We start from the raw sequence: 13,219 nt of genomic DNA, 5'->3' as shown, positions 1-13,219 counted from the left end.
TCAAGTAAGTCCATTACTAAATTTATTGAACTCGTTGATAAAATATTATTCAACTCGTTCAATAAATTCAGTATTGAACTAACTCTCATTCAATATCCTCTTTATACTATGTTATAGGCTCACAGCATTTGTTGCCAAGGTGTTCTGTCAAGCCAAGAAGGTTGTAAATGATGCTGTTGATCAAGAAAAAGATGTAAAACTTACAATTGATTGGCTGAATAATCATGCTGAAGCTGATGGATCATTTGTTGATAAAATGCCAGTAATACACCGAGAAATGATAGTAAGATCAAACATTTAAATTCTATAGATATTAGCTCAGGATAAGGATAAAGTTCTGTGCCAGTTTAAAGGCACAAAATTCATTATTTTTTTAATCTGAGAAGGAGACTGTTTGATCAGGATTTGATTATTTATTTCAATCAAGTTTCATATTTAATACAAAATGTTAATGATATAGATTAAATAACAACAACAACAATTTGCACAAAATCCGCCTGTTAAACCAAGTTAAATAAGTTTTATATCAGAATATTGACATATTGTAAATATTGTATCATGACCACATTTAGTAGCTGACTTTCTGAAATGTATTACTTCTAATGTGATGCTATTTTTCTGGTTTGTTAAATGAAAATGAAAGCTTTGTTTATTGTATATTAAATGAAAATGAATGCTTTGTTTATTGTACAACTAAAAACTCTGAAAACCGGACCCTCTGAAAACCGGAATCCTCTGAAAACCGGACCATTTTAAAAGTCCCGTATTTTCTCCTTATATGTTCATTGAAAAAAATCCTCTGAATACCGGAACCTCTGAATTCCGAAAACCGGACGATTTTCTATGGTTTCTAATGATAAACATGCATAAAAAATCCTCTGAAAACCGGACAGCAATTTTATGTGTCAATGTTCTGTGTATTTTAATGTAGATTTAAACATAATCTTAACTGGTGACGTGTTCAATTACCAATTAATGATCATGTCTTTCTTATCTATGCAGGTGTGAAAACTCTTGTCAGTGTGTGTTAATTTCTTATTGGCAACTAAATTAAAGCTCTTTTATAATAATTGTGTCTTTCTCTGTATAGGTATGATTTTTCAAAATGTTTTAAATTTGTTGTGTGGTTTTTTAGCTCACCTGAGCATATGCTCAGGGTGAGCTATTAGGATCACTCTTCGTCCGTCGTCTGTCGTCCGTCGTATGTCGTATGTCGTACGTCATCTGTTGTCCGTTCACACTTTTCAAACAACATCTCCTCTGAAACCATAAGGCAGATCATAATGAAACTTCACAGGGATGTTCCTTGTGTGAAGCCTTAACAAAGTTGTTCAAAGAATTCCATTCCATGCAGAACTCTGGTTGCCATGGCAACCAAAAGAAAAAAACTTTTAACATCTTCTTCTAGAAAACCCAAAGAACTAGAGCTAAGATATTTGGCATGAAACATCTTCTAGTGCGTGTCTACCAAGATTGTTCAAATAAAATCCCTGGGGTCAAAATTGGCCCAGCCCCAGAAGATCATTGATTTTCCCTATATGCATATAGTAAAAACTTAAAAAAATCTTCTTTTAAAGAACCCAAAGAGCTAGACCTAAGATATTAAGCATAAAACATCTTCTAATGAATGTCTACCAAGATTGTTCAAATAAAAGCCCTTGGGTCAAAATTGGCCCCGCCCCAGGGGATCATTGATTTTCCCTATATGCATATAGTAAAAACTTAAAAAAAATCTTCTTTTAAAGAACCCAAAGAGCTAGACCTAAGATATTAAGCATGAAACATCTTCTAATGAGTGTCTACCAAGATTGTTCAAATTAAAAACCCTTGGGTCAAAATTGGCCCCGCCCCAGGGGGTCATTGATTTTCCTTATATGCATATAGTAAAAACTTAAAAAAATCTTCTTCTAAAAAACCCAAACAGCTAGAGCTTAGATATTTGACATGAAACATGTTCTAATGGATCTCTACCAAGTTTGTTCAAATAAAAGCCCTGAGGTCAAAATTGGCCCCGCCCCAGGGGTTCATTGATTTTCCCTATATACATAAAGTAAAAACTTAAAAAAAATTCTTTAAAAGAACCCAAAGAGCTAGAGCTAAGATATTTAGCATGAAACATGTTCTAATGGGTGTCTACCAAGATTGTTCAAATAAAAGCCCTGGGGTCAAAATTGGCCCCGCCCCAGGGGGTCTTTGATTTTCCCTATATGCATATAGTAAAAACTTAAAAAATCTTCTTTTAAAGAACCCAAAGATGTAGAGCTAAGATATTTAGCATGAAACATCTTCTAATGAATGTCTACCAAGATTGTTCAAATAAAAGCCCTGGGGTCAAAATTTGCCCAGCCCCAGGGGTCATTGATTTTCCCTATATACATGTAGTTAAAACTTAAAAATCTTCTTTTAAAGAACCCAAAGAGCTAGAGCTAAGATATTTAGCATGACACATCTTCTAATGGGCGTTTACCAAATTTGTTCAAATAAAAGCCCTGGGGTCAAAATTGGCCCCGCCCCAGGGGTTATTGATTTTCCCTATATACATAGAGTAAAAACTTAAAAATCTTCTTTTAAAGAACCCAAAGAGCTAGAGCTAAGATTTTTAGCATGAAACATGTTCTAATGGGTGTCTACCAAGTTTGTTCAAATAAAAGCCATTTGGTTTAAACTGGCCCCGCCCTGGGGGCCTATGTACAGGTGAGCGACCCCAGGGCCATCATGGCCCTCTTGTTTAAATATAAAATGTCTTAAAGAATTGGGGAAATATTGTTAAATGATTCCTGTTTTGCTTAAAATTTTGACCTTGAAGTTATCTTTGTTTGAATATTAATTAAATGCAAAAATAGTAATACTAAATTACATTAATTACATATTTCAAAAACCAATTAAAAGGATATATTTAAGACAATGTGTTGTTTTAATTTCTGATTTTCAGAATTATATTCATGGATTTGCATAATAAAATTACTAAAAGACATTTATTGCAAAAAGAAATTAAAATATGACTTAGACAAAAGGGTTGAAAAATGAATACAAAATGTTTGAACAAAGTCATTGTTCAAACACATTATAATTATCAATAAATGTGTAAAACCTCTGAAAACCGGAATCCTCTGAAAACCGGACTTTTGGTCAAGTCCAGACAGCGTCCGGTTTTTAGAGTTTTTACTATTAAATGAAAATGAATGCTTTGTTTATTGTATATTAAATGAAAATGAAATATATGTTTCCACATGTAGTTCATAATATTAAAATGAAAGCTATGTTTACTGTTTATCAAATGAAAATGAAAGCTTTGTTTATGATTGCCGAGATGAAAATGAAAGCTATGTTTATTGTTAGTTTATAAAATTAAAATGAAAGCTTTGTTTATTGTTTGTGAAATGAAAGCTTTGTTTATCGCTTCTAAGATTAAAATGAAAGCTATGTTTATAGTTCTTAAAATTGAAATGAAATCTATGTTTATTGTTTATTGAATAAAAATGAAAGCTTTGTTTTTCGTTTCGGAGATGAAAATCAAAGCTATGTTTATAATTCATGAAATGAAAATCAAAGCTATGTTTATAGTTCATAAAAAGAAAAGGCAAGCTATGTTTATTATTTTTGCGATGAAAACAAAACCTTTGTATATAGTTCATAAATGAAAATGAAAGCTATGTTTATAGTGAATAAAATGAACATGAAAAATCATGTTTACTGTTTATAAGATGAAAATGAAAGCTATACAATTATGTTTATTGTTTATGAAAATGAAAACTAGCTAATCGTTGATATGGTTTGTTTATTTATTCTAAACAGGGACAAATCAATGAAAGAGATCCTACCTTAACAGCCTTTGTACTGATTACCTTACAAGAATGTGGTAATAGATCTTCTGTAAGTGTTGTGTTTGTTTCAATAATTTTCATATTTTATACTAATTATGTACACTTGTTTTATTTAATTATTTAAAAGTAGTTTTGAATTAAATTACTCTAAGAAATAAACAAATAGATAAGGAGTGATTTATAAAGATATACTATGCTCAAATTTTATATTAGAAAATTTTGATAATTGCTACACAGTGTTTTAGCAAATTTAAAATAAACATGTTTTATTCACATAAAGTAGATATGTTATGTTTAAAATTTTACACACTAAAGGTGGTCACAATATAAAAATATAGTGTCATTAAAACAATGTCAGTTTCTGTGTGTGTTTTTTTTTTAAAGAAGGAACAATGGAATTCAAAGCATAGCCTTCAAGTCAATTATTGAACTTTGCTTAAATTGTTTTTTATTTATGGATTTATTCTCAGACGAAAGAACACTTATGACCAAGGACACGTGCTGATTAATTCATATGTAAAATTTGACATTGACTCTCAGTGTCAAATATAAAATTAAACTTATATTTTGTATTCTATGATAATTCTTCACACATATTACCTCTCCGACTTTGGTTTGCTTCAGAAATAAACATTCGAACGGAGCAGCCGCTGGGAGGTTCCTCTTGCTTACTTTTGTTATCATTGTTCTCGATGGTACTCTTTTTGACATGATTTTCACATCTGACTTACCTTGAAGTGTTTACCTAACTGCTTCTGGCCTGCCGATTAGAATTCGAGAATAAATCAATTGTACGGAAACGTAAAAGGGTCTCCAAAAAGTGAGATGATGATGTGTTTACAAGTCGACTGTTTTTAATTCGATTTAGTTATAGACGTTTTAACACAATAGATTTATTTTATTCACAAATATTAAAAAACGGTTTATTTTGCCGAACTTTTTACGATATGCTTTATAGTTTGTCTAGGCGAAAAGTTATCTTTTATAAAACATTAAATTTATTTTGTCGTTTTGACAAAAATTCACCTTGCCAGTAAGCTTCAAGCATTTTGAGAAAAGTGACTTAGAATGACAAAAAAAAATGGTATAGTCTTTGTGAAAAAAATGAATTCATTTGTGTTAATCATCTGATCAAATCGAACAAAATTCAGTCGTCTCACACACCAGGATCGCACTAAATGAAGGCCCTTTAACGTTTCCGTACAAGTGAAAACTAACCAAGAAGAAATATTTTTTGGATGTCGTTTTCTTTTTTTCTAGCGTGTTAGTGCAACCGTCAACAGGGCAATTAAGTTCCTTGAAGATCTTTCCGATAAAATGTTAAAGAAAAATCCTTACCTGTTAGCAATAAGTACATATGCTTTAGCCTTGTCAGACAGCAAAAAGACAGATAAGTTTTTGCAGTACTTACATGACATTAAAAGAAAAGATAGGGGTAAGTTTTTCTAGTCGTCTTTTCTTATTCTTGTTGGGTCTTTTTACTTTATTGTAACATTGAATTAATTAATACCCGTTATTCTATTTCACTTTTTTGTGGGTAAGTTTTCTTTTAATTTGGATTCCAGAGTTTGTGTATAATAAGACCTAAAAAATTAAACTACTGACTTCACCTAAAACATTGACGGATTTAAAACTTCATATCAAGTGTTATTAAGCAAAAACACCTGTTCATTAATTCATGATTAATGTTCTTATGTCATATTTTTATCCTGTTTTAGAAATTAGTAATAGTAATTTTCTTCATTCTATCATAACTTTTAATTTGTATAGTAATTGGATTCGGTGGTGTCATAAATGTGTAAAAACTGGTATTTTGTAGAGGGAACATTCTGGGGAATCCCGGGAGGTAAACCAGCAAACGCTCATTCTGTTGAAACAACTGCATACGCTCTTCTTGCAATGTTGCAATCCCGGGACATAAAAACAAGTTCATCAATTGTAAGTTGGCTTACCTCTCAAAGAGATGGCACAGGATCATTTAGAACAACGCAGGTAACTTTGATTTCGGAAATCACATCCTTATCATAATGTTCATCATTCGGCTGTGAATATATAATTTTCTATTTCGTTCATCTTACTATTTTGATTAATTTAGTTATTCTTTTTCTTTATATCACAAATATCACATCTTTATCATTATAATTTCTACTTTTATCATCATCATCATCGTCATCATCATCATTATTACTACTAGTATTATCAATATCATCATCACCATCATCATCATCATCATCGTCATTATTATTATCACTACTACTATATTTATCATCATCATGGATATTACTTTCCTCTTCCTCTTCTTCCTTATTATTTATATTTTATTAGAATTAGAAAGGATCTTCGTCCGTGCATACGTGCGTTAATGCCTCCGTTCCAATTTATTTCGGAGCAGAACTCTTAAATTTCTTGAGCGATTTTATTCAATTTTTATACACTGACAGAGCACATGGACGAAATAAGTGCAGTGTTCAAGAACAATAACTCTCCCTTACCTACTTTTAAAGTAATTCCCCTTTATCAGATTTACTTGGCATACTTTGTCAAAACCATATCTCCAAAAGTACTTGGGGAATTCTCTTCAAACCTTTATACACTGGCATAACACATACGTAGGAAGCGCAGTGTGCAATAACAATAACCCTACCTTGCCTACTTTAAGTGTTGTTTCCCGTTACCAGGTTAACTTGTGAAATTTAGTCCGGAGCACAACTCCAAAGAAGGTGATTTTTATAAACTTCATACACATCGCAAGAAATTGCAGTGTTGAAGTTCAATAAATCTGCCTTGCTTAGTTTTAGAGTTATTTCCCTTTATCAGATTTACACGAAAACTGTCGGACGCATAACTCCTAAAATATGACGGATGTTCTGCAAACTTAAGACACTGTCAAAGCACATTGATATTAAGTACAGTGTGTAAGAACAATAACTCAACCTTGCCTTCTTTTAAAGTTATTCCCCTTTTTATATATTTTAGAGCGATTGATTTTCTTCAAACTTAATCCATTACTGCATAAGCAATTTTGTGAAAAATGGCTATTTCATTCGAAAGCCTCCTGCTACAAGTTCAAATTGCTATGAAATTATTAAATATTCTTGAATATTCATCAAACTTGGTACAAATGTTAACTGGACAGTAGCCTTTGTAACGGCATGCTCAATCTTAAATTTCCTGTTACCATTAAATTTCATGTTACCATGACAGCGACGGGACATCTTAAAATTGCCAAAAATCACTATTTTGCTTTGATTTTTCCATCAAAACTGACTGAAGTGCTGCAAATTCTCAATGGATTAAGATAGAGTCAAAGGCTTCTCAGCGTTGATTACACGTTACCTTCTGCTCGATCTGAGGTCAATTTTAGCCTGTCACAAGTCTTAAATCTTTGGCGATCAGGGGGGCTTCTGTCCCTCTTCAAACCCTTAAACAGAAAGGGCACATCCCCCTCTGGCTCCCCCTGATGAATCTATTTGATAGGCGACGGCGCCGAAAGGGTGGACACTTTTTAAAATCATTTCTCAAGCGAGAACAGATATTTGGGATTATAAAGAGAGCATTTTTTCACCATTTGATGCCTCAAAAGGGGGGGGGTGAATATGCATGACAAAACGTCTTTATGAAATAATGGGTTAATACACTGACATAAATAAAACAAGATTAATTAAATCACATATTATTAGTTATACTAACCTACTCTTTTTGTTATACTTGAAAACTGTACTTAGCATTAGTATCATGACCTTAATTTTACGGCTTTTTAAAAATATCCTCTCACTAAGTAATAACATTTATGTTTCTTCTTCAAGGCGAAGGGATTAACCTTGTGTAATACCTTGTTATTGCTATAATTGTGGTCGTCAAATGAATATAAGCATCATTTTTATATCCTTTACAAAATATTTGCACAATAAATTTATTGTTGAATGTTTTTGTCAATTGTCTAGGATACAGTGGTCGGCCTGCAAGCTTTGTCTCAGTACAGCATCGTTACCTATTCTCCAGATATTGATCTAGTGGTCAAATTTTTCGCAGACCAATCGGTAATAAAAGAAGTAAAAGTGACTAAAGAAAATGCTATTGTTCAACAAATTATACCAAAGGTAAGACATATTTTCAAAATGTTGACAGTGGACTAGTAGTAAATGGCATTAAATCCCATTTACTTGCCTCTAGTCGTTGTGGATAGGAATCGTTTCAATGTGATGAATCCTTAATATGGAATAAGTAGCTAGCTCTTTGAAGATCTGTGGTCCTACTCATGATTATGGTATGCATGTCCGAAGTATTGTAAATGGTTTAAACATATTTATTTAAGCTCATTTGCGAAATAAGTTCTTGCAACTTATATTAATCACTTTCTAAATTGTAAATGGACGGGTACTTAAAATCTGGAAAGTTACTATGTGACTTAAGCAGTATTGACGCATGCGTGCGTGCGTGTGAGAACAAATCAAAGTAAAAAATAATATTCTTTAGAAAAGTAGAAGACATAGAAAATAAAATGAAAATATGTGGCGTGTATGTCAACTAAGTCGTTTTCTGTTCGAAAAAAACCTTTAAAGATAAATGAAAACATTAAGGAATAATATGAAATATTGCTGATATTCAGTTTGCTTAATTATATATAACGCTCAAATTTCATATAAAAATATTGATTATTGCTAAAAGTTTCTTAATACATATTAAGTTAACATGTTTAGTCGTCACACAAAGTAGATATGTTGTGTTTTAAACTCTACACACTACATGTGGTCACAATATAAATATATAATGTCATTATAAAAACTTTCATATTTTTTTATGAAAATGCCAACTTTACTTGACCTGTTATAGGTAATGTAGCTTCCCATACAGAGCTTATTCGTTCTTTTATTCAAATTAGACATATTCAGTAAGAATTTCATAGATTTCAAAACATTTATGTGAATGAAATTTTTTCCTAAGAATGAGCTTAATATATCTTTAAACTAGATGGCCTTGTAAATAAAACTTTTTTTCCTTTCTTCTTTAGTTACCTGTTGAGACCAAAGATAACAAACTTACGGTAAAAGTTCAGGGAACTGGAAGTGCAGTTATGTCAATTGATCTCCGTTATAACAGACCAGCCACTGCGGAAGAATCTTGTCCCTTTACCATCACTGATATTGATGTTCAAGACGTGGAAGATCTACCGATTGATATCAATTTGGCAAAATCAAGGTAAAAACATAAACCATTTTTCGATTTTCGTTTATTAGTTAAACCTTTTCAAAAATTTAACTGTGTATATTTGTATATAAAATACAACAAATATATCAATGCTATCAATTAAGAATAACTTTAATGAAAATGTGAAACACATAACTTTATCCGTATTCTGTTGTTTCTACTGTCCTGTTTTAAATGTGTGACATATTCAATCAGATAAGATTCGTGTCACGCACTTATCAAAGTGATATTTTAAATAAGTTTATCTTAATAAATTGAATTAATGTTATTAGCCGAAAAGAAACGATTTTGAAATTCTAATGAATCACTGTATGTAACGTTTAATGTATTTGTGTAGTCAATGTTCAACTGCAACGTTGAAACGATTTCTTTGAATGTAAGTGTATTTTCAAAACATTTCTTGGTTATTTCTTCAAATAATTATATAGGGATGATAGAATAGCAAACAGCTTGTGAATAGGTCTGTATTTCCTCCAGTACAATTCATGAATGTAATGAATCAATTTGAAAGATTTCAATCTTGCTTTATTGCACAGCTCTCCTCTGTGTATTCTATTGTTTCTGGTTTCAAATGTGTGACAAGCTCATTTGGATAAGATTCGCCTCACACACTCCTGAATAAATTGACTTCAATTTATTTCTGAAAAAAGAGTTTGATATCTCTATTTGACTATACTGATATACAAAGATATGTAAATAAAGGTTCAGTGCAAGAAGGTACCTAAACTACAGAAATCTTTTTTAAACATACCCATCATCAAAATATTTCAATATTGCACGATCTTGCACTGACCTCTTCAAATATAAATTATTTATCTCTGGTTTACAGAAACTGTGATATATGTGGCCAGTGTGATGCGGGCGATAACGATTATGATGACTACGACAGCGATAATTTTGGAGATCCGCCAGAAATAGATCCTAAGATAAACAGTAACTTTGGGAGAAAGAAAAGAGAGGCAGGCAACCGTCGTGTTCGTGCGACAGTTCAGAAAAAATGCATTCGTTTCAGCATAAGGTAAGCATTTTCTGTATAAGCTTATTGCGAAGTAAGCATACAAAAATATATTTATTTTTCAAACGAAGCACATTATATTTAAAGCTGACCAGATAAAACATGTGTCTTTAGCTATCGCTGTCAGATTCCCCGTTATCCAGAGGCCGCTGGTTAGATCTTCGGGCGAGAAGAAATTAATGGGTTAAATTTTATCTCGAACATTGAGTCTTATAGTCATTTTCTATCACCACAGAAATCATGATGGATAAGTAATCGGCTACTAGCTAGTAGTTGGTGATTACTTGTAAGTTATACAGGAAAGTCGGTTAGGTGGACTGTTTGCTCACATTAACCCCAACAACTGTGCTTCTTTGCTCACATAAACCCCAAAAACTGTGTTTAAAATTGACGTTTAAACTATATACAAGATGTTAATGTGCATGAGTCGGACATTTTAAATTCGGTATTAAAAATGATAAATAAATGTATTTGTAAAATGGTTACATTCATTTTATAGTATTTTATTTTATTTTCAGTTAAGGTCATTTATGAATTGTTTTTTAAAGTAATACAGAAAGTGTTAAGATCATATTGAGACTATGCTGAGCAAAGTTGTCCGTTGACCCTCCGTGCATTATGAATTCCAAATTTAAATATCAATTTTGATAAAAATTGTCGTTTTAAGTTATATTTGTACATGGAGTATGATAAAAATTTGTATTATTGCAGTTTTCTGTACATTTTACTTACAATGGGACGTTATATTTACATTCAAAGTTCGAATCCATTTCTAGATTAGCTGAAGTGAAATTTTATTTTGATAACCATGCGCCACTGTGAAATCATAAGAATATAAATTTACTGAAACGATAACTAACAGGTATACCGGTATTTGAGACATATTCTGTAAAGTTTGTAAAGATATTTTAATTATTCTGTCAATCAAGTCGTCATTGATGGCACAATTGTGAAGTAGATGTTGTATTTTGTTGATTTTTGTATTTTTGTAGCTCTAAAAATGATAAAACATATGGTATGTCTATTGTGAAGTTTGGACTAGAAACAGGTGTTGAAGTGATCAAGTCTGATATAGAAAAGGTAAATATTTTGTCATTCCAAATTATTCTTGAATACTAAATAATTCTCACGCTGGTTCTAGGTGTCAGTAGCGTGATGTTTTCATTGAATTTCATGATCCATGTCAGTCAAACTTAGTATACGATTTTTAGAGTAACTATAAAGTGAAACTATCTTATTTTGGTTCGACAATACATGCTTTTCCGTCATGTCCACAATGAACATGTCTTGCGTATTCATATGTCAGTAATATCAAAAGCAATATGAAATATCTCAAGTGAGGTGTTTTCATGACTATGAATAAGTATATGTTTATCTTTTACGAGTAAAGTGTTAAACAATTTAAGTTCAGTGGCGACTTGGTAGAGTGGTTTACGCGTCGGACTAGCAATTGAAGTATTGTTGGCCGCGTGGATTTGAAACCAGGGACAAGACGTTTTTTCTCTTTAGCATGAAACTTTACATTTATTGCTGAATGCTAGATGGTTCCAGGAACGGACTCGAAAGTGTTTCAATAAGCTTATAGCTTCTAACATAATTGAACATAAATAAATTTGTATAAACAAATTGACTATGTTATTCTGCTGTTTGTGATACGGGTTCACCTTGTCCTGATGCTTTTGATTTAAATTAGTTTTTCAAATAGTTGACACAACACTGTCTCTTGACATGCCTTCATGTTGATTTAGGAAAACTAATAAACGGTTGTAAGAAAGTTCATTAATAAAGATTTGCTTGTACATGGCAGATAACTATATAAATAGTTTGTTTTACAGTTCTGAAAGTTTGGTTCGTAAGAAAACGATTAATATGTTTACGATACTTTTTTATTAATAAATAATCATTCTTTATTGCAGCTCGTTAAAGAGAACAACACAAACATTGCAAACTACGAAATGCCATCTGACGGAAAAGGTTTTATTGTGTTCTACTTACACGAGGTTTGTTCTAATTTCCATTGCAAAGCACAAACTGCTCAAGTTGGGCTATTGTGATAACACACAGTCTGTTCATACATTCATTTGTCCGTCAACATTTTCTTCAAACATCTTATTGTTAATTGTTTTGCAAATTTCTAGAAAGGTACTTTCGATGAATCCCGGCCTGTTAAATATATTAAAAAATATATTTATTGCAGGATAATAGCTGCAGTGGCATTTTCTAAACAAACCTAAAGTAATAAAGGGAGGATATAGTATTGAATAAGTGCAGGTTTTACGCTGAATTTATTGAACGAGTTGAATTAAATAATATGCAAGAGCCATTGGCGAACATTTTATTATTCTTTTCAACGAATTAAATAAATTTAGTAATTTCTGACGATATTTCCACTTTTTTAAGGCACATTCTTTTCATTGGCATTCAGATATAGTCCGGATACAACGAAAATATATTTTATAATCTTACTATGAAATTATTAATATGTAATTTCCCTGTTTACTAGAAAACATGTGATAAATTGATAAAAAGAATGTTATTATATTTATTATGCCATTAAGAAAACAAATTCAAGCGACTTGTAAATTCAACAATTAAGGCCTGCCTTGTATCAAGGGCAGTTGACCCAGAACCCCAGCTGTTCTTAATTCCATAAGGAATTTCAATGTATTTTAAAACGTGAATGTAATGTATTAATAAGGAAAGGAGGGATTGAAAGTAAAAGGTGGAGGAAAATTAATCCATTAATTAAAACAACCAATCTTTGATAAGAAGTCATTCGCATTCAGATTATTCAGGATTATTAATTCAACAGTATCCGAAACCTTCTGTCTGATTTGAAAATGGTGGAATAATACCGGATGTTGTGTCGATCTATAAACCGCCCCATAACCGTAAGGTAACATACCGTTTTAACATGATTTAGGATGAAAAGACGAGTACTAAAGATATTGATGAATATCATTATTTTGTAAATGGAGTTTAAAAGATCAATTAACCTGTTTAAAAAAAAAACTTAAAATTATTCACACAAAGAATATGTTTCACTGTCGAAAATCAATCACAAGTGATCATAAATAATAAAGGCATCATCTGTTCAAATTTTTCTCAACCCATTACTGTGTGAAAAATGGCTGTTTCACTATTAATCAAACTTGGCAAAAATGTTGACTGG

At 31.6% G+C, this 13,219-nt stretch overlaps 1 protein-coding gene across 1 annotated transcript in view; it reads left to right on the top strand.

The window, feature by feature from the left end:
- LOC132734210 (complement C5-like) overlaps nt 1-12,047 on the top strand; it is a gene marked incomplete at its 3' end in the record, with an annotated part of 43,761 nt that extends 31,714 nt beyond the window's left edge. Inside the window, 9 exon segments of the mRNA XM_060720906.1 lie at nt 118-283; nt 3,796-3,873; nt 5,085-5,259; nt 5,644-5,816; nt 7,769-7,924; nt 8,836-9,023; nt 9,862-10,050; nt 11,040-11,127; nt 11,964-12,047. Of these exon segments, the coding sequence (XP_060576889.1) occupies nt 118-283; nt 3,796-3,873; nt 5,085-5,259; nt 5,644-5,816; nt 7,769-7,924; nt 8,836-9,023; nt 9,862-10,050; nt 11,040-11,127; nt 11,964-12,047 (1,297 nt within the window).
- Nucleotides 12,048-13,219: the final 1,172 nt, after the last annotated feature.

The sequence above is a fragment of the Ruditapes philippinarum genome, unplaced genomic scaffold, assembly GCF_026571515.1.
Source record: "Ruditapes philippinarum isolate M1 unplaced genomic scaffold, ASM2657151v2 ctg2565_1_1_1_1, whole genome shotgun sequence".
NCBI lineage: Eukaryota > Metazoa > Mollusca > Bivalvia > Venerida > Veneridae > Ruditapes > Ruditapes philippinarum.
Note: the sequence above shows the minus strand (reverse complement) of the source record. Positions and strands in the feature narration are given on the sequence as shown.